At 42.9% G+C, this 23,038-nt stretch overlaps 1 protein-coding gene across 2 annotated transcripts in view; it reads left to right on the forward strand.

The window, feature by feature from the left end:
* Nucleotides 1–21,870, forward strand: part of LOC105694057 — a 38,305-nt gene extending 16,435 nt beyond the window's left edge. For both annotated transcript variants that reach the window (XM_048649196.1, XM_012414390.3), the window contains exons 2-3: nt 15,962–16,133; nt 18,667–21,870. In XM_048649196.1, the coding sequence (XP_048505153.1) occupies nt 15,982–16,133; nt 18,667–21,100 (2,586 nt within the window). In that variant the 5' untranslated portion in view covers nt 15,962–15,981 and the 3' untranslated portion in view covers nt 21,101–21,870. The remainder of the gene's footprint in view (nt 1–15,961; nt 16,134–18,666) is intronic.
* Nucleotides 21,871–23,038: the final 1,168 nt, after the last annotated feature.

The following is a 23,038-nucleotide window of genomic DNA, read 5'->3' on the forward strand; positions in this document are numbered from 1 at the left end:
AATATAATTCTGAGAATCCTGCTTACCGTGCGACAGCTGCCTCCGATGTACCATGAAACTACCGGTACGAGTGCCGTATATCCATAGTACATGAATCCATCTTGAAATATAAAGTGAAAACGGTCGTTTCGTGCCGTTGGGATCACTCGAATCGAAATACTGCGCGGGTTTAGATATTGTTTTTACGGTCTCAGTTCTCAGCTTCCAACGTAACGAAGATATTACAGCACAGTCGGGGATCCGCGCAATTCAATTTTCGAACCCTTCTCGTCGTTCACCCTCCTCATTTTTTAGCGTTAGTTTACTGCAGCGCACCCTCTACGATCAATGGAGTCCAAACTCCGTATTTCGTTTGTATACTGTTGGACTGAAACTGTAGATTCGCCGGACTTCTATCCTCGGGTTAACCACTACGTCGGTTAATTGATTCGTTTGAAATTTTTATTAACCGACTCTTACACGCGTTTTTGTTTCATCGAGTCATATCTATGGTTTTGCGTAATTACTCAACGAATCTTCGTGTCGGTATATACGAAAAAAATAAGAATCACTCTCGCATACGATTGTGTACATGAGCGTCGAATTAATTCCGACCCACCAGCTGTTTTACTAATTGTCGCACGCAATCGTACGAGTCACACGCCTAACTTCAATTCACAAATACTACGTGGAGAGGAAAAAAACCGCGGAATAGAAAATAACGCGAGTTTGACTCCTTTGCGTATTCGTGGTCCGACTCTGAGAACGATCCCACTTTATTCGCCGCCGACGGAGGACCTTGAATTCGATTCCATTCTTTCTTAAGGTTAATTTGCTTCGACGCTCATTAGTCTCCGATTGTGGAAAAATAAATTGAACCAGCGGTTAATCAAAAATCGTTAGCGCCGCGGCCCGGAGCTGATACACGAACTGGTTGAGGCCAGCGCTGTACCTCGCTCACTTTTAATTTTCCATTCAGACGATTCTTCCGCCGAACAAATTTTGGAGTTCGGCTCGCGCGTCCGTTTCAGGCCGGTGCCGCCTTATTTACCGTCGGTTTATTTCTACTCGCTTGTTCGTTTATTTATTCTTTTATTCAATTTACGAATGTCGTAACGAGGGAGCGCGAGGGCGACGCGACGCCACTTCTGTTCGGTGGTTCAAATTTTTTGGAAGCTCAATTAAACGTCCGGAGTTTGTTGTACCCACGTCGTTACGTGTTTTCGCCCGGGCGTGCGAGCTAGCGTGACATTGGTATTCGAACCACGGAGAGCGTATGACTTTACGACTCTAAAGATTGACCTCATAATTTCGGTCCATTCGCTTTCGTGTACCCTACGGGAGCGACTTCGATCCCAGTGCGATCTCTGCGCTCGTTAGAGATACGCCCGCAGTCGCCCCGGTGTCAAATATCATCAAGAATTATATCATCGCTTGGCAGCAATACGCTGGAAGGGACACACAAGACTCGACACAATAACGCCTCTAAACTCAGCGGCAGCTATCACGCCCACGTTTCACCGTTGAATAATTATCCGCAACTGCAACACGCTGCAATGTTCAGTTTGCAGAGAGAGAGAGGTGGAAAAAAAAAAAAAAAACAAGAGGAGAGAATTAAAAAAATATAAGGAGATGGAATGCGTGCGTTATACGCGGCTTTTACTTTTGTAGTTCAAATTTATTCATCACTGTTACGAGCGTGCAGTCGGTCAATCACGTCGATGGAAAGTTTGCATAATAACCGGCCGCGTCCACTGGATACTTTGGCTCATTGTCGGTGAATTTTAAGAAAACCAACCCGGAAGTCGCGTAGAATTATTAATTTGTACCTTGTACGAGAGAACCGGATTGTGATACACGCGATCCAACGTAGATTTTACATCTATACGTATGCACGGTTCGCGAGATTCTAGCATTCGAAATAATTATGATGTACGGTAACACTTGGCTCCGGCTTCGTGCAGGCTGTGGCAACAGTCCGAACGGAATCTCTATGCATAGTTGTACGAAATGAAACGAAATAGATCCGGAATGTTGTTGTAGTAAATTGTACAAACACATCCCTCGCCTGAAACAAGAGAGAGTAGTAGTAGCCGGTATGGCGCCGGAATAGATAAAATGAATTGATCCATTTTAATGTATTACCGTTCATTAATTGAAGACGTATTACTTGTTCCTTTTATGATAATTCCGAATATCAACGACCAGCCGCGACAATGATAACGGTGACGAGAAATACCAATGATTTTGATATTATGGCGGGTGTATAGTGTCAGCAAATCGAATTTCATTAGTTTTTTTTCAACCGCACAACGTATACGGGTTCATATTTTTCAATACTCATTTTTTGTGTACGTTACAAAAAATGATGATTTGCGAGTTTCTGTTTGAAAATGGCTCGCGGTAGGCATTCCTTCTATACCGTTGATTATTCATTTTATACCGCGATAGTGAGCCAGGGCCAAATGAACAAAGGAATCGAACGGCAGTGACTTTCAGACTAGAATTTTATCGGTGATACTGTAGCTTATTCATTAGATGGAGAATTATTCATTCCATTATGCCACATTTTGATAAATGAATTTATTACGGGAATAAGTAATAACGCGTCACGTTCGGATATTCTGTGTTCTCTTATAAAGTGATTTTTTCCATCGTGATATATATATTTTTTTGTCTCCATATTTCCAAAGAATATCAATCAATCCTCGAATCTTCATTGTTCGAGTGATCGTCATCGGGTATCCGATCATCTCCAGAGCTGGAAACCTTAATCCAAACTCTTTTGATTTTCAATTGATTTTATGCTGTAAATGCGAAACCCACAGAACTGAACAAAGTCGATGAAAACCCATGAAAATTGAGTGGTTCAAGTGGAACATGTGGTAAAAAAAGACTTTATTCGAACCATGCCCTTTCGGTTCGTAGTCCTCGAATGCCATACCTAATGTCGAACGAGTAGAATTTAAACTCGACAAAACTCGACTCGTCAGTCTGTATAGTTTGGACATTAGCCGGCGTCGATCGGTGCGATTATGTAATAGATCGAAACCAGCTGATTGAGTAACCAGCCACTCCATGTTTTTCATCGTGATTCTCCCTCGCCCCGACCAAAAATCTCAGCATGCAACCGCCACTGCTGTTACCGTAATTGGAAGGAAAATTTGGAATGACAAGGGAAGCTTCTACTTTATCGCGAGTATTTGTTCTTTTTTTCTATTCTTCCCTTTCAACGATTCGCGTTTGTATTTCATCACTGAGAATCTGATGTAAAAATGTTAGCGAATGAAGCTTGGAAAAAACTTTTAGTGAACGTTACACGAATTTTACTCATTCTCATGAAATTTTGACAAACTGAATAACGCTTCGCGATCAGTATTTAATTCGATTCTGATATCAATTAAATGGAAATAACTCTTGTTTTTTTTTTTTTTATTATGCTACGAGTCCCAGAAATCCAAAACTCGATATTCATATCAAATATCTAGTTTCTCATTACCATAACGCCTTCAAAATTTTGATGCACCGCGGGGCAGTTTTACGGTACAAGAACTGAACCACGATAAATTTTTCACTCTGATTCGTCCGCCTAAATGACTGTAGGTGTATAATAACCTATGCTACATTTGATCGTCGTTGACTTAATCGCATGATAAACACCATCGGATCGTACACACGGTGGAATATTTTCTGATCTAATTCACAGATCGATCGAAGGTAGGCCCTTCCTCTCACGCACATCAGGGAGCGGAGTGCTGTATACGCGTGATCGAATCTAGTTTTATGTAATAATTTCAAAGGAGGCTGAGAGAAGGCCATGTTTATTCATATTTATTACTTTGATATTCACTTCTAATTCTTTTTAATTTTTTATATGTATGCCGTGCCGTGCGCGATCGACCCCGCCAACGGCAAAATTTGCCTTCCTTTTCCGTCAGTTTTTAGGCAGAAAAAAAACCCCCCCCGAATGACAACCTAATTTTCACAATTTCTAATGCTTCGGGAAAATATGGGCCCTAATTGCGCATATATTTATGTATGATTAGAACATATCGCATCGATCACGTAGAGCGAAAAGGTTAAGGTCGTTGTATGCTGAGCAGATTCACATTGTAAGCTATAAATGTTTATGCATTATTCACGCAATGAGAAACGCTGCACCGTCGATTTCATACGATCGTCGTGGAAATTAATATCAGTTTACAGAAATTATTCCAATAATGAGTCGACAATAGACGATGAATTTGTTACGGTCTCGATACCGAAAGATTCCAATACGCGAGTCGATTTATTGCCAACCGTTATTTGATCTGCCGGTTGTCGATCAATTCTTAAATAATTATAAAGTATATCAATCGATATTTTTGCTTAAGTGACGTTGGCCTTCCTTCAGTTCCGCGTCGATCGATATCTGGTCCACGAATCCACGGCCCGCCGGTCGATTATATGATCGTTAACGACAAAAAATTTGCCCAAGTGAAAAAGAAAAAAAATAAATAAAAAAAAATGTATCTAATCTCGATCCAAATTGAACCTGCGTCGAGGGTGGACGTCATGAAATATAAAAGAAGCTTTGTTCTGCACGCTGTAATGTTCCTGGTTTTTTTTTTTTTTTTTTTTTTTTTAAATCATGCAGTAAAATGAACTCTGTCATTTCAGAATTACATGAATGAATTAGAATATTTTGTACATATTTATACCAAATTATAGTAGAAAAGGTTACATTCTCCGGTAAGAAATTTTACATAGTTAATTTATAGGTTGAAAAAATTTTTTGATAAAAAATCAATCTGATTGCAGTACATATATATTCGTCCGCAATATAGTTATATAGCTGCGAGGCGAACTTTACCGAACTCTGCATACAAACTAGGTATCCTTAATTACCGAACTTTGCCACGTGCTGCCGATGTTCATACGAATCGATACCAGGAAGCTAACTAACACCATATCACCATATCAAGGCTAGCATGCAAAGTGGGCTCCTCTCTCTCGTTTTATTACGGTTTTAATTAATTTCGTTAATGATGTAAGTATACCTGATTCGCCTATGGCTTATCCACATCCCCTGTAATCATACCGCCGGACGGCGGACATTTCTCCCGCCAGTTTGAAGTCCGATTGGACTCGGAGTCCCGAATCGAACATCGTGGGATGGTGAGAATTGGTGGGAAATAAAAGAAAAAAACGCCGCATACGCGTGTATACGAAATCGAAATGTCACGGAACGTCATCTTTATCTCGGGATGAGACAAGAATCTTTGAAGCGTTAATGAACGATCCGCTTTCCATTTCTTGCCGTAGGTTGCGAATCGGCCTATGAAATTAGGCGAGGAGGATGTAAAAACAATAAAAAAAAAAATCATCGAAGAGCTCGGATTTATCATCCCCGACGTACGGTTTCGGCGCCCGGGGCTATATTTCTTCCAGTGGAAAGTTGTTTGCTACTATTTGCCTATTCTTGGTTGACGTCATCGTGCTTCTCTGCGAAACCGGCGTTTCGTTAAACGCTCTCTGAACTGACCTGACCAACGCTGACTTACGTTACATCTTGGACCAGGGAAATATACGTCCAGCACGCTAGGCTTTTGGGATAATCCGACGAATGCAAGTAAAGAATTTCACGCCTAATCGTGAATCATTCGACTATAAAATTTCATCGATGCGATGATGATTTTCGGGTCAATTTAGCCGATCGTTGTCAAACTTTTTATGGTCGCTTTTCAGTTCGTGCGATCGATGTCTTGCATTCGTGCGATATATATATATTTTTTTTTTCTTGTTTTTTTTTTTGTCGTCGCACATCATAAAATCTTAAGCGCTAAATCGTCCGTCCGTAATTATACTATTTGAAGAACTCATACGCGTAGGAGAATGACTGTGATAATACGTGTGAGTGTAAACGTGTACGTTCAACGTGTATCGGCGAGTATGCGAGGGGTAACACGTTCGGCGGGGCTGGATTGACGCACGTTTTAAAACTGCACACTTCACGCCAAGGACTAACCCGACTATGTATATGTTCTCTAAATTTTCTGTAGACAGCCATTTATCGCATAACTCAAGAACGTTGTAACGTACATACGTGTATATACGTATGTAGCCTGCACTCAAGGAAACCCCGACGTCGGTATTCCGCGTGCGAAAGAACTTCGAAATCTAGCCGATTAAATATGGAAACGTCGCGCGTATGTACCTACATTTGTTGTTCGAAAATTCAACGATACGTTTCCAGGAGGGGAGAAGGAGGCGGTGCCGCCGATTGTAAAACCGGCAACACTCTCAGTCGATGCGAGGTACAATGAAATTTTTTTGGGGTCGAGCTCGGTTGCGCGGAGGAAGAATTTTTCTTTCATCGGAGGTTTGTAAAAGAGGCATATTCGCGTGCGACGCGTCTATAATTGGAACAAAGAATTCCAGTTGAATTCGTCAGGAAGAAATTAGTAGGTACTCAGAACGAGATTTCCACCTCTGACATTTTTAACCATGCGTTTGCGGAACGTAAGACAAAAATGCTATGCGTATATGCGTAAACGGTGTAAAAGTAACCTTTACGTCATCTTTTTGCATACATCAATATGTGCAGGGAACAAACTTGAGCTCGATGTTCCCTCGTAAGTTCGAACTTTCCCGGGTAACGTCGATTCCGCGACTTCCCCTATTACGAATGTTCGATTCTCGTATATGAAAAAAAAACCGCGAACCCTCTTCGAAAATTCATCGGTTGCAAAGATTCTTCAGAATGGGCAAACAGTTGAGCGTATCTTCGTTACGTAATCCGATCGGGGACTATTTTCTATTTTTTCTTTTAACGGTGAACACAATAAAACAAGGAGAATCTGAATTTGTAATTTTAAAGTGGTGGGCACGCTCGCACTTATTGTTGGCGAAATGAAAAAAAAATTTCATTTTTTTTTCATCCGACTACAAGAAAACTGGTTATCCCTGTTTCACGGCGATCTTCTGTACGGTAACGGACGATATAGCACCGGCGTACGAACACGGAAAAGGCGAAGTGAGACGACTAGTATAAGTAGGTTGAGATTATAAAATCCAATTGCAGTCGCATTTACCTGGAGAATTACACGCGTATCGTCGCATGCGCTACGGCTCTCTGTTATATTAGTGATTTTAACGCTTTTTCATCATCCTCGCCTCGCGACCATTCCATACCGTCATGGTAGTTATGCATTAATCATTAGAATATCGAACGTTATATAAGTAATTGACATATTTTAGTAACCGGTTGGCGATCTCCGATACAAGTATACCTAATGAAGAAGCTTGACGTGATTTATAAAACATCACAGTCATTAACTGTCATTTGATTCCTGATGTTTCATTTCCTGCCGACGATTTTCTTTCCATTAATTTATTAGTTTTCGCGTCATTGATATTCGTAACAACTATCGGGTGTAATTCATACACGGATAGCGCTTTTTTTTTTTTTACAACCGATGCACGGGATGGTCGTAAAGTAAATCATGAGATTCAAAAACGGTTCGTCGGCTAAATTTTCGAACGGCGTTTCTCGATATCCACTCGATACGACCACCCCGTAACCCGTCGCGATAAATCGACGTAACCAGACGAAATCGCTGGACGGATCGTGTGACGAGAGACGCGAGCCGGACCACCGCTGATTTCATCGTTGTATACCAAAGAATCGGGGTGCAGAGAGGAGAAAAATTGAACAGCTGAGAGCCCGATGAGAGCGTCGATTTATCCGCTCGTGCAGTTCTTATCCTTCGGCGAAGAAGTTGTCACATATAATTACGATAGCCTCTGATTGCGATAGGTGCGCGTTCCGACGCCACACTACCCACGTCGCTGATTATAATATGGACAATGATAAAACGAGACAACTCTGAAAGTGAGTAATCGGCTGCGATGTCGGACTAGGAAAAATGACGCAGCCAAAACGCGTCGATCTCGCTATACGTGCGCTACCTAAAATCGAGCGTACATTGAAAATCGTGAGATTCTACTGGTTCCATCGAGTCAGCAAAAAAAAGAAATTTAATTTTTCGTTCAATTCTCATATCCAGAGTCGGCGTAGCGTATAGCATAAGCGATCGTCGGATCTGACTCGCTGTAGAAATGATTAGCAAATATGACGATGCGAGTGAACTCGTCGGCGCGATAAATCGAATGGGTTTACCATTCGTTGAACAAAACAAAAAAATAAAAAAATAAAAAAATAAAATAAATGAAAATAATAAAAATAAAAAAGAGGGGAGAAATAGGTCGAAAAGAATTAGGCCACTGGAATAATTCGCGACGAAAAATTCTAAATTTAACTTCAATACTCCCATCCGGTTTCCCCGAGCCGTGTGGGGGGTATATAAATAATGTTGAAATGGATGATACGACGATTGCGTACCCCACTTTGATTGATGCCAGTTGGAAGAGTTTATTTCTCTCACTCGTAACTTCGGCAAAGGGAATTGTTCCCGAGGAGATCGTATCCGATCTATTATACATGTTCATTTCTCGGGTCCATTTCTTACGCAACCGAAACACTACGGTCGCCCACCGTATCCGTATGTATATAGAAATAAAACATGTGTAGAAACGATCGGAACGAGATATCTTACGGTTCGAGTTGACCTCACGATCGCGATCGGTAAAAATTGTATGCGGAATTTCGACCTCTTCGGAAAACGAAAGAAACGATCCGGTCCCGTTACTGTGACACACGTACGGACGAACGATTTTGCCACTCGGAAGAAACAAAATAAACTGCAATTTTGGAAACGGAGAGTTCACACCGTGTATCCTCGCGAGCGGTTGTTTATACATTGAGAGGTAAAAAGAACAAGAAAAAACGAACGAACGTCTACAGATTTATTTTCGAATAATAAATCTCGAATACAAAGATTCCTTCGTAATTGAAATACGTAAGAGATATATATATATATAAAAATCGCAAACTGTTACCACCTCTTCGTCATCTCGTCGCGGACGAATATTATAAATTGTTGTAAAAAGTCTCGGCCGACTGCAAAGTTTAGTATTTTTTACGAGGGAATGTTATTTTTGTGAGAAAAAAACAACAAATGAAAAAATAACTTCCGTTTATCAAACCTCGGTAGGATGAATAAGCTCGACGAAAACCTTAGGACAGTTTCGAGACGGTTGCTAGTAGAGTTATTTGCTTTCGCGGCGATGTGTAGCAATCTCGTGGGCGCGCCGATATCGCGTTGGCTCGAAGTCGGTGATATCAGCGCGAATAGTATTACATTCATTATAAGCAGACGCTCGTCTTAATTTTTCCTTGGAACGGACGAGCGATGTGTTTGTAAAAAAAAACACAAAAAAAAGAATATGTATTTTTGCCACGTGAAACGAAATCTATGCTAGCGATACCTTGAGATTTTTGTATTCGCTTCGGCGTCTTTTAATAGCCCGTGCATCGAATCCGCACGCGCTCGGGCCGTGTCCTTACAAATTCGATTCATTGTATCTTCGATCTGACGAAAGAATCATGTTTGTTTTTTAAGTACGACCCGCGTCGTCCTGACCTTTTTTTTAAAAAAAAAAAAAAAAAAAAAAAAAAACTCCGAACCGTCGTGTCCCGAACTGAATCAGAAGTTCAAACCGTTTTTCATCCTTTTTAATTAACCTGTGCAAACTGCGAATACGATATCTCTGATTGTGTGGAAAATAGGAGTGAGAATTCGAAGGGGAAATGAAATCTCTGACCTCGGCGGTGTGTTACGCCATTCGTATCGAAATTGACACCCGGTCAATGTTCGTTTTTTTTTTGTTTTTTTTTTCTTTTTATTCAGAATCCTAAAATTGTTCAAATATTTCTTCACCGTGTCTCGATTCCCGCGGGGCTCGGAGATATCATTTCCATCTTGTGCGTATCGAGGTACAGAAATACGAGGTGCGTAAAATATCCACTGCACGTACAACGTTCATTTGAATAATTGACGCGGTATTCCGAAATTTTCGAAACAGTATCGGTCACTGACATTTTCACCTTACGTACTCCCATTTACATGTAAAAATATTAATTTGCATTCGCAGAAATTGCCGGTATATACCTACGAATCGTATCGAAGATAGGCGCGCGTAACCGTAAATTCAATGGAACAATGACGTTCATTTAGAGAAATAACGAGAGATCATATTGTACGGGAAAAAGGTAAAACAACGATATTAAAAATCCGCGAAAATATTTATGTGTCGACGGTGGGAATATGAACGTGACGAAATTTTGATACGTACCATATATATATATACACACGATTCGTTATTGTTACACACATTCCTTTATTCGCAAAGTTAATTTTAGGCGATCTTGTGGAAGCTCTTCACGGTAGCATAATATTGTTCTGTTGCCGCGATGTACACAATTATGTTGTACGTAATATCGCGGAAAATTCGTTTTACCTACTTAACGTCTTATTGTTCTCCAAAATCGTATTTTCAACTTCGCGCGGAGCTTCCATTGTACCGTACACGATTTCTTATAATTCTGACGCAAACCCGTTCCTCTGCGTTCTTCTTCGCGGAAAATGTATGACGAACACACCGTCTAAATTTTCATTAATTTATCAACGGTACCGACGCACTCGTCAAACGAACAACACCGATTCGAATTCTTCTTGAAAACACGATCGCGTACGATCGCGCGCACCGTTTTACTATATTACCATACAAAACTGAGCCAGACCCGTATCAGATACCAACATGAATGGATTCTATTACGCGAGAATAAATTAGAATTCTGAAATTGACACGTGGTAAGAACGGACGCAATTAATCGACGACCGGAATAAGAATGAATCGAAACCGCGCATCGCCTCTTTCTTCGCGTCTCTGCACAATTAGAGTAAATATCATTTCCTGTCCATTGAAAAGCGCGACGGCGTTGCAAAATTATCTCAACGATGAAATGAAAACCAATCAATTCGAAGACGCGGGGACAGACGAGTTAGAAATGTAAAATATTGCGAATGTGACTCACTGTTTCGCATGTGACATCGGGTTTTCACAAAATGACGACCAGCCGAATCGAGTAAATCCGTGTTCTTATCGAAGCGATCTGACGACGAGACAAAAAGAAAAGAAGAAAAAAAAAATACACTCCAACCAACGGAATGGAAAAAGTGAGCAAAAAAGACACAACGATAATGGCAAAAGCTTCGCAGTCCAGAGAGCTTACACAATCCAATCGCGAGCCATATATTAATGGTACTCTAGGAAGGGACGCCAAGGTTGGCGTGAGGTCAGTCAAAGGTTGCGCTGTCATATACGACGGGATCGCGTGATTTGCCATTGGTCACGAATAATCCAAAGTCGTAGCGGTACCCTCGTCATTTTGAATTCGGAGGACTGGATCCTCGTTGAACTGATGTCGCACCGCCCTTCTGCCCTTCGATTTTGAATCAGTAGCGGCATACGCCCAACGGAAGCTATCGAGCGAAATATCCAGTGTGCTGGATGAAGGACCGATGATCGCATTCATCGGAATGCCTTTTCCGAGTCCACTTTTTAGAATGGCGGAATTTTAACGAGCGGGCCACAGGTGCGTGACGTTTGTTTGACCTTCCGACTAGCCTTTGCTCGCCGGCCTACGCTCTGGCGGAAGTGAATTGTGTAAAAATAACTCAACGCGAAGCAAAAAAAAAAAACAACACAACAATGGTTTCACAATCAGATCATTACCTTCGTATATCTAGTAAATTATTTCCACTTCGATCGATATTTATCGATTAATCGTCAAAGTATAGTGGGCGGACAGATTTGTTCAAGCCCTCTTTGACAGTCGATGATGATCAAATTAATCAGTTTTGGACGACGTGTCCTCTTTGAATTGTCGTCAAATGAAGGAGTGCGCTTTGTGTACTTTATCGTCAAATGACACGAACGAATAGTTAGCTTTTCATGGCTGTTGTATTACGAGGACCACGAATATACGTATACATATATATGTAGATCGGAGAAGCAGTCCAACCGATGCCTATAAATAATCAATGATGATGAGAGAGGAACAGCTGGAAAAGCCGAGATCGAGGGGAGATTTATTGACTAATTAACCGAAAGTAAATAATTGAACACAGCTTTATTTTCGTAGATGCAGCTGGAGAGACAAATTCAAAAATTCGATACCTATACTATCGTCGCGCGGGCGAGCTTTTAATTATTTTCGATTTTCCGACCAAAAATCGAAATCGTTATTCTTGTATTCGCCCAATAAACCGATCTCTCCGTCGCGGAATGATCGAGTTATCGTCAAATAATTGCCGTTTGCGAGAGCACAGATCTGAGATAAAATCGTAACCCAATTTCGCAGTCGCCGGATTCGTGTTTTTCGGGAAAATTTCAAAACCGGAACTCACTCCCTGTAACACACATTTGAACAAGTATTTTATTGCGATATGTACGTTTCACATGTACATACGCACCGCTCGGTATCTCTACATGCGTCCGATTTTTCACCGTCCGCTGACCACGTAGCTGGTATACAGACGGGTATAAAGTTCCTCATTAATACATCGAACGGTACTACGAGTGATCGAGTCTTTTTTCATTCCTAATTGGAATTTTATTGTCGGACGATTTCGGTGCTTAAGATCGTAATTATTATTGTACCACATTCGTGCACTCGTCGAATTGGAAAGTGAAGCAAACGAACGTTGGCGATGGCGATGGCATCGAACGGAAAAACACAGAGTCACCTCTTTCGATCGATATATCGCTCAAGGAATATAATAAAGTGGGTTCGTTTGACGGTGTGAAAATTTCCATACGCTCGTACAACGCAGAGAGACAGAGGTGTAGTAATTTAGAATTTCTTGGAACGGGCTTTGCCAACAGTATATACGTCAAAATTCGTTAATAATAAGAGGGGAAAAAAAAAAAAAAGAAAAAGAAAACAAAAAAAAAAGAAATGAAAAGGTAAAAAAATTCTCATAATTTCTCGCTGTGGGTCAGTTATTAAAATTAGGCGGTATTTGTGTCGCGCGTATATATATATATATATACACTTTAAACGCGGCATCGCACGATTTTCTAATTCAAATATCGAGGGTATTTCCTGCCGCAAGAGAGTGGAATATTTCTTAACGTCAGTCGCAGCGTTTAGCTCTGAAGTTTTTTTTTTGTAGAAATATTCCATAACCGAAAGCTCATTAATCAATTTCAGTTTGAACTCGGTTGAACTTTGGTCGGGAGGATGACGTGGCGTTAATAGTAGTCGATGATTTATTATCTACGGTTTTGGATCAACAATTATATCGATCGATTAATCCACAGTTCGTTCCGTTACCTTTGGAATAATAGCCGCTTTATCGAACCGCTACCGGTTTATTCGAGAGAACTTTTATGGCCGGGTGGTACAATCGTCGAAAGACAAACGGCGTCGAATGTTATACAGCTGTGACATTTCATGAATTCGAATACGATTCGAATCGTGGAATTTACCCGCTCTTACTCAATTTCGTTGCAAGTTGACCAACGCTTGTTTTCACCATTATTTCTTAGCTCCGATACAAATTATTCGAACAAAATTTTTCCCTCCAACTTACGCGTGCCATTATTCGTGATGATAAATTGTACATCGCGGCGAATCTCAGGATCGCAGGGAAACGAAATGAAATAAAATGAAAAGTCATTAAAAAAAAAAACGAAATTCGCACACCCGAATCCGGCGTTCGACGGGTCGACCGGACTCGGACGATCGGATATCGCGAATTGCGAGTGGGTTAAAAATCTCGCGCTTCGGCGTAACTCCTCATTGGTATGGCGCAAAGCGAACTCGGTGTTGGTCAAGCGCGTGTGTACGGGGTGTGAAAAATTTACTCCCACGGGCCGAGTATGGGTGTTACGGGCCGCGTAGCGGTGAGGTCAGGTGAACGGCTTCCTTCGCCCGATGGGACGTCGGAGCGATCGGAAGACACTTCGAACGTATGTGGGCAGATCGTTTCACAGACACTTCGGAGCTATCCGTTCCCTCTTTGGTTCTTATCGTTAGGTGGCAAGAAAGAAACGAGAGAAAAAAAAAAAAGGTAAAGAAAAAGATGAAAAAATGAATAAAACAAATTAATACACGTGTAACACATGGAGCGCGTATTTCCATACACGCGGAGGTTTACCGGATGCGTAGGCACGTATGTATTACTAAATAATACTCTTTTGCTAGTTTACGTCATCGCGGCTAAAACCTGGATCGATGAAAACGTGATCGGGAGTGTGTAGAGTTGCCCGGGATATTTTAACGGTCTTTGCGACATTTCGCCGATATTATGAAACGGCGTTATCGTATTAGGAAGCCGCGGAATTGGACGCTGTTATCCGAAATTTCGGATTTTCTATGTACATACATTCGTTTTTCGCACGTGCACGAATTCGTGTTTCATTACACTGTTCTTTATTTTGCAATTTCAGCGGTCGTTTGCGGCGTCGTTCGCAATCATATTATGCATCTTTGATCGATCCGCGGGTTCTTTACGCCAATAAATCCGCTCACTCGGCGATGTGTTTCATACTTAAAAATACACCGTACGAGGAAGGGATGCGAGCGTAGGATGCGAACGAATAATACTTTCTAACTTTGTCCACCCGTCAACTTATACCTTTAAGATTGGACGTTGGATGGATCTATACTACACATACATGTTACATACATCGACATACGATATATCATTTCACATTAACGGCAGACCGCAAAGGCCTAATTTAATAGTCCAATTACACGGAGCGTGGGGCAGTCAATCTCTCGAGCCACGTCTGCGATCCTCAAAGTTACTTACTCTTTTCTAGGATAGAATTATTTATGCCGGTTTTTCCTGTCGGCTGACAGTGTTTAAAAATATATTTCTCGCGAAGTCGATATTGCGTAGAGTTGGAACCAGTCGACTGCGTGCGGTGACCGGTGAGTCTTAATATTCATGAATTTTTTTTTCGCTCATTTACCGTCCAGTGGTTTTATTTTCAACCTTTTTTTTTTTTTTTTCGTTTTTGCTTTTCCCCCAATACCGATTGATTGTCACATAGGGTAGCCCCGATTGGGGGACCGGAAAATTTTCACCCCACTGCCCACCGTCCGCCGAACCTCCGATACGAATCATTTGGGAAAATTTTTCCATACGCTTCGACGGACTTTCGGAAAATGGCCTCTCGTGAAGTAGAGAGAGAGAGAGAACAGGAATGACCATTTTCCGAATTCACACGCTGTCTTTGCCGTATGAAATCTACGAAATAATCACACAACAAGGATGTGTCGCTTGAATTAAATTACACGCCTCGTTACAAGAGTTCTCGTATAATTGAGAGAAGTCAAGAGCGTTATTCGTCGAGCACGATGTGCACGGTTTTTGACACGTGATTTTTAATGGAAGGTCATTTATCGGCTATTTCATGTCACCGACAATATCTAGGATTTGGACATCGGCCAGAGTACGGCGTAGGTGTCGATGCCAAAATCGGCGACGAACGAAAAAGACACTGTGGGAATTCGTTCTCGCATCATTTCGACTCAACTCACTTCATTTTCCAAAATATTGTCACGTTCAACTCTTACGCGGACGGAATTCCGCGAATCACCGTTCGCGCGCGTCTCTCCCAAAGATCGGACGGAAAATTTTCGAATCGATAAACAGAACTAAGTTCTGGTCTCGCTGTCGTTTAAGTTTCAATCGAGAGGACGAATAGCTTTCACATGACCACGTCACACATCGACATTTGGTACGAACGTTAACGTTAACGGTTACTGCATAGGCTCCGCGATACCGGATGTACTCGCCAATTAGACTTGACGTCGACGCTATATTTCTTGTCACCTCGCTTGTCGCGGTTTATAGTTGATTTTCTATGCCCCTTGAATATCGATGCGTCCGACCGCGTCGACGTTCCGCGATTGGCTTCCGCAGGGCGGTAAAAATCGACAAAGTCGTCGATATAAAGTTACCCTCTGAAGAATTTTGGTCCTCTTTCAATTGAACGTGTTTTTTTTTCTTTTCGATTTCAGGGTTGCCGAATTATTTATGAATGGATGGAGGTGCGCCGGAGAATTTCGAAGGAGGACGATGGTGGACCACGACGGTGCTCTGGACGGTCGTCCTGTTCGGGTCTTTCCTCCTCAACGCGACCCTTCTGTTCGCCTTTCTCAGGCGACCGGGTCTCCGCACGATATCCAACCGGTAAGCTCCATGTACCGTGTATGAATGAATTTCCCAGAAAAACGTCCGACCTCATAGTTTTTACGATCTGAATAAATCACAACAAACGTGAAGTGGATCGTTTATCCGCTGCGTACTCACCGTCACCTGACTTAAAATTTTTCGTAGACTGACATTCCCCCGTTCGCTTCACCCCCGTCTGACGCATTTGGTTTTCTTCTTACACGATGTTAAAAATATATACAATTCGCTTTCCACGTCGTTACTGCAGCAATGTATCCACTTATTGGTGTCGTACACGTATGTTGTTGTTGTTTTTCTTTTTTTTTTTTCTTTTAGTTTTATTTTTTGATAAACTATTCGTGACGCTTAATCGAGTTGTTTTTCTTCTCTGGCTGTGCAGCTGTTTGTTGCGTCTTCGAATTTTCCTGCACAAGTTTTTCTTCTTTTTCTTTTTTTTTTTCTCTTTTTTTCTCTAACATTTTGGCAAACTACAGATCGAGACTCCTACCACGCTGTACGCTACGATTATTTTTGGAAGAGGACTCTGTTTTTGCAAGCATCACTTCCGGGAGTAGAGTGGAGTGTCGGATTAGTGCGGTGTTACAACTCTCCTGGCGCACCACCGCTAAAGATGTATAAGATTAGCGCACCCCGCAAAACAGGAGAGCGTTCGGTCGAATATATTTTCATATTTTTCGCGAGATGATGTTATACAAATAACTCCGCAATCGTTGAAATTATTTCGCATCCATACCTAACTATCTCGATTAGCCCATGATCGGAAAAGAGTCTCGAATTTTCGCGACGACCGACGACCGCGAACTCTCGATGTCTACGCGATTTTTTAACGAACTTTAATATTTGCTGTGAATATTAGTTGAAAAATTGAAAAATGGATGAATAAATCAAGGGAGAAAGTCTTCGATTTTACACTTAATGCGATTTGTGTGAAACGGTTCCCCGGCGTTCGCCTACTCATATTCAATGAATCGAAACTCTGCGAAGGAAGTATCGCTCACCGATCAATCTCTAGATTCGTGTTTCGCGCGTGACCTAAGTCCGATGACATCAAACCCACGAACGATCACTATCTACCGCAGACAAGTGTCTGTATTAAATTTTATACCGTTCGCGGAAAATTTGAACCAATCGTACGAATGCCGTAGAAAAAAGTTTGACACGTGTCATTTTTCATACATCCACTGCGTTCGAAAATAAAAACACCGAGTATCTACGGTTAGTATATTTTTAGAAAGCATCTTTGAAATAAAAATTTTTCATCTCGGTATCCCGTATCGGTCAATCGTACGCCACGTCGTCCGAAGATTTCTGGACGCATAGAATATCGCCTTCTTGGCTTTCGAAATTTACCCGGAAAGTTGCTAGAAATTAATTTCCAGATCAGGGACATCCGTACGCAACGGTCTCTCCGCGTCGTTCGCAAGGTTCGCGAATGTTTGGTTATCGTCGAGATAACGTAAACCGTCAATGATTTTTCTCGTCGATTGAATCATTTCACAAGGGTCGATCGCACGCGTCGAACGACGAAAGCCTACGGTGGCTATTTCGGCCTTTCGAATGTCCGAACACGCACACCTACATCTTGTATGTACCGGTGGTGGAACGATGCGTCGCTGAAATTTGCATACGATTCCGACGGACCGATTCGATTCGACCGTCTCGGACGCGTTGTCGTTACCGCAGCTTGCACCGGTCAAAATTGAAACGACTCGTTAGCTAACGACATCCTCGAGCGGTAGAGCGATCGGGTCTCGTCCGAGCTTTTAAAATCACGTCCCCTTGCAATATTGCACCGTTCGTACGTCATCGGGGCAACAATAACAATATTGCATTAGTCAGGGCTAAACGCATCTCCGCTCCAATTGCCAAGCCCAACATTCAGCCGTCAAAGAGATAGATGCAAATCACGCGTGTTTAACGTCACTCCCATTTCTCACTACCTTATTAGTTATCATTTGAAACATACCGCCACCCCGTCACGTCAGTCGCCCCGTTAAATACAATCGGATCGATATATTCTCGTTTGCCGTTCCAGAATTCAAACAGCAGAATTAGAGATCGCGCATTGTGATTGTAGGAGGAGAGATTTTAACCGAGCTTGAAAATTTTGCAAGCGCGGTGGATGGCATCACTCTCGTAACGGCCTTGAACGATAAATATGCAGTTATAGCTGTGTATACACACGCTGTGAGAATGAGGGTGTTTATTTGATCTGATTGGACTAGGTCAGACGGAACAGACAGAAGATGCTCAGTCAATTATAGCGCGAGCGTGTGACTCATGTAACATCAATCAATGCACCGTTGAATTGTAAACTTCTGCGAAATAATCATAGCGCGGTGGTAGGTGTGCAACGTGAACCGCTTCGGCGCATCCGCTGCAATCCCATTGACGTCCAATTTCGCGAACAATGGATTGCGTGATTCTCAAAAGTATTTTCGCTCACCGCCTCTCTAAGTAGTTGCCGAACACTCTCCCGCATTCGTCCACCCTGCTTAAAATTGTCAACGCTCGTTATCTTCTGTTGCAGATTCGTGATGAACTTGGTCGCCTCGAACTTGTTGACCTGCGTGATCCTGACGCCTCTACTGATGCTGGATGCTCCGCCGGCTTCCTACAATCTCGGTCTCTGCGTGATCTCGGAGGGTGCGAGCGCCATGGCGATGGCCTCCTCCGTGCTCTCGGTTCTCCTGATCGCCATAGATCAGTACTTCGCAGTAGTCGATCCTCTCCGTTATCGCACGAGAATCGACAAGTTGAAATGCGGCGTACTCATCATATCCGTTTGGCTGGTCTCCGTTTTCGTGGCTCTCATCGCCGCCTTCAATCCCCATCCGCGGAGCCTTTGGCTTTCTTGTAGCGACGGTCTTTCGATCGGAGACTACAAACTGTCGGAAAATATGAGCCTGATCAACGCTACCTTCGATTTCACCGTCGATTCCACGATCCTCTTCGACAACACTTCCGACGACTACAACGTGGAGGGCGAATTCAAGGTCACCGAGAGTAACGGGAGCTCGACGATCGAGAAGACTCTGGAGTTCGCCGAAAACTCCACGTTGTTCCTGGGCGGAACATTTGTGGAGAGTTTCCAGGAGGCGAACATCACCCTGCCCTCGGAGAGCTTGCTCGGTTACCTGACCTACGGGTTGGCTTACGCAGTTTTTTACAGTCTTTTTATTTACCTGATTCCGTTCGTCGCCGTCTGTTGGATATACGTCAGTATCTATCTGGCGGCGCATAAGAATTCGGAACGCGCGAGGCGTACCGGATCCGGACCGATGCTCTCGTCGTCGAGCTTCTGCGAGGATTACGGCACCGGGAGAGAAGATTTGTCGAACGACGATTTTCGCAGGATACCGAAGATCTCGAGTCTGTCGTCGATCGACGAAAGCACGGAGACGAGCACTAGTCAAATACCGCGAAGAAGGTCCGAAATGATGCTCTGTACCTCGGCGATCGAGGAGGAGCCTTCTACCGGAGTAGTTTTTACCGTAGGTTCCCAAAAAGTCAACGTGTCACCGCAGAAACCAGTGAGAAGCGACGCTACCAAAGAGAGTAAAGTTCCTATTTCCGCCCTGAAGGCCGAATTTTTCGGGAAGCAAGAGGAGGCCAAGCTTCTGGACGACAATATACGTAGCAGGTTCAGCGACCGGCCGGACATCAGGCGGAAATCGTCCCACGATATCCTTTGCGAAGAAATGCTGAGGAAGGACCTCGAACGCTTGAGGATACCGGAGGACTCGAGCGGCGCGAGTAGCGCCGACGAGGACGACCCCGAGGAAGAGGAGATGCTGACCTTCACTAAGAGCCGGAGACTCGAAGACATCGAGGTGTCCAAGTGCCAGAACTCCATCGAAGACCGGGAGGACTACCACCAGATTCCCTTGCTCGGAAACAGCGTACTCTCCGTTCCCGCCGATCACCGGGGAGAGTTCAGGAATTTCGGCGACTTGCGAGTGGCCGTAGACGCCGATTCGGCTGAACCTGAGAATCAGGTCGTCCCGACGCACCGGCCGCCTCAATTAACCGCATCCTCGAAATCGTCGAAAATAGTACAAAGTAGTAATAGGTCCGGGGTAATCGGCGGTATCTTGTCACGCGCCGCGGTCGAGAACCACAACGCAAAGTCGAGGTCTCAGAACGGCTTCCACCACGGCGTCAATCGGTCGGCCATGAACGGGCGATATGCGAACGGCATTTACAACCGAAACGAGTCGGCGCTCGATCACGTCGAAGATATCTTCCTGAAAAATACGTCGGGGCAAAATTTCGTAGAGTCCGAGTCCCTGGGTTTCGGTCATGCTAACAACGCGGGGGTAGCGCCGGTTGTGACTATAACGCCGCCGAACAAGATCCCCCTTCATCGCGTCTCGAGTATAAAAAGCACTTCGAGTTACATAAACTCGCTGAAGTATCGAATCAGCAACGCGTCGCTCTTCAAGTACAGGGAGGAAACGCGAGCGGCTAGGATCAGCGCACTGGTCATAGTCATGGGGCTGATATGCTGGACACCGTACACCGCGGTCCTGATCCTCAGGAACCTGCCGATAGTTTCAACGTCGGGGGACAACAATCTTCCCCACAATTACGACGTGGCCGCTCTGAGCTTTCTGATCCTAGCCGCGTACGTCAGTCCGCTTTTGTTCGGCTACAGATCGAGGAGGGTGAAAAAAGAGTTGAGAAGGATCTTCTGTTTCAAGAAAACTCTCTCCTATAGAAACAACAGGAGTCTGATGGCTAAGAAGGTTCTCAAGAGGCGACACAGCAGCAATCTCAGCCAGTTGGAAATGGAGGCCAAGTACAACATATTCAGCTGCGTGTACGGTAGAAACCGGTGGCCCAAAGAAAAAGTCCAGTTCATGCAGGTTCCGGAGACAGCATTGACCGTCGAGACGTGCAGAAGTAGCTTCTCCAGCGGCGCTAGTACTCAAATATCAACGACGTCTACGGAGGAATGCTGAGATCGTAAGAGGCGATCAAAACTTGATCCGAAGTCGACCGAATCTGGGGACACGAGGCGCTGATTTAGTTTATCGTCACAAGCGTTGCGTCGCGTGGGTTTTTCACCAAACTGCGGTGTGCGATAGACGAAGATGTAGAGCAGGTGTTGAGCGTGGACTCGGAAAGTTTTCTTCGCTGTTATAAATAGGAAAAACAAAAATATGAAAAAAATAAAAACAAGGATGTCAAAAAAAAAATAAAACAAAATAAAATGTAGCTATTTTGCGTGAGAAGTTAGAATGGATTTGTAGTGTGGATGATGTTTGAACTATTTTTCGATGTTTCGCTTCGTCCGGTACGGGTGATTTCGGATGAGAAGCGCTTGTCAGATGAATATCATGTGCATGTATCGTACGTGCATTATTTTGTAAATATGTACAGCATTTCATGACACATTTATCCAAGTAAAAAAACTCTTGTATAATTTTCCGATTATTTTGTACATTACAAATGGTTCCGTTTATTTATATTAAATAACTTATGTACATAAAACGACACGATGACTAATATTTCTTAATTAGGTATATTTACAAACGTATGAATTAGGGCCACATTTTATTATACTGTATGATATTACATTATTCATATATTTTGTACTCATTGCCTTCATCAGCTGAGAAGCGAGGGCGGATCTTTTAACTTGTGATAACTGAAAATCTACCAATCCTCAGTCCTAATATTAAATTATCAAGCTATGCGATTTAATTAATAAATCATTTTTCAAACACCATCTCACATAGTTTTTTTTTCTCGCCGTTTTTCAAACAATAATTCTATTTCTTATTTGTCGTATAATTTTTTTTTTTCAGCTTTTTTGTTAGAACATCTAATTGATAACGAATTTGACCTACTTCATGCACACACACATATATCGAGTAAAAAAAAACTGCTGCGAGTATAATTGATGGCCAATCAGGAATAAAAAAATCCACTATCCAGTGCCAAGGATTCCAGTCTGAAAATTGCTCCCGAAAGTCCTGAGCCCGGCCAACATGTGTGCACATGACATGTAGGTAATCCTATTTTTGCAAATACCTGTCAATCGATTCCATTGATTCTTGGTCATCGATTTTAGAAATTTTTACGACAGCCGATGCAGCTGCAACGGAGCAAGTTCAGATACGTATACCTATTGGTGTACGCTAAGAAAACCAAAAAAAAAAAAAAGACGCCTCATCTTGACTCTGATGGAATTCTTATTGCTCGATTGCAACTCGCGTCCGACAGACAACTTCGAGTGTTTCGTATCCTGCAGTCCGTTGGACGTGTTGTATTTTGACGTCGGATATCAAATATTACTATCGGTAGTAGAGATTCGACCGGTTGGAACACTTTGCAAAGGTAAAGCAGAAAACGCGTCTAAAAGCTGGGCTTTGGCAACCGGCCAAAGGCCCCGTGGAAAAATAAGAACCCGAAACTCCACTCTGTGAGCGATAATATAGGTATATGTAGGTGGGTATGAACATATCATACGGCAACGAAGCCGTGGCGGGACTTTTCTGGCGAAGTGCCATGAGACGTGAAGAGCGCAGTGACTTGGGCGGGCGAAGACTCCGCAGGCGCCCCAGTTTTTATAGCTGTGCAAAGAAATTCTCCGAGTCTTCGGCACTGTTCTCCGGCTGTGACCCAGACCTTCGTGAAAAGTATTCACGAGTTCTTAGTTTATTGGCGAAGTTTATCGAATTGTTCATAATTTTTTCGCGGGGCTCGCAGAATCCAAAGGGTTAATGAAATTATACAGAGGAAACCCTCGATCAGCGGAGTACGAAGTTTCGAAAAAAATGTCAATCTAGGTGACGATGTAGCAATTCAATTGATGATTTGGAACCATGAACTACACATATAACTGCTCGCAGCGGTAGTAAATTGCTTATCTGGAGAAAACGCTAGAGAATAGA

Source organism: Athalia rosae, chromosome 2 (genome assembly GCF_917208135.1).
Source record: "Athalia rosae chromosome 2, iyAthRosa1.1, whole genome shotgun sequence".
Lineage (NCBI taxonomy): Eukaryota > Metazoa > Arthropoda > Insecta > Hymenoptera > Athaliidae > Athalia > Athalia rosae.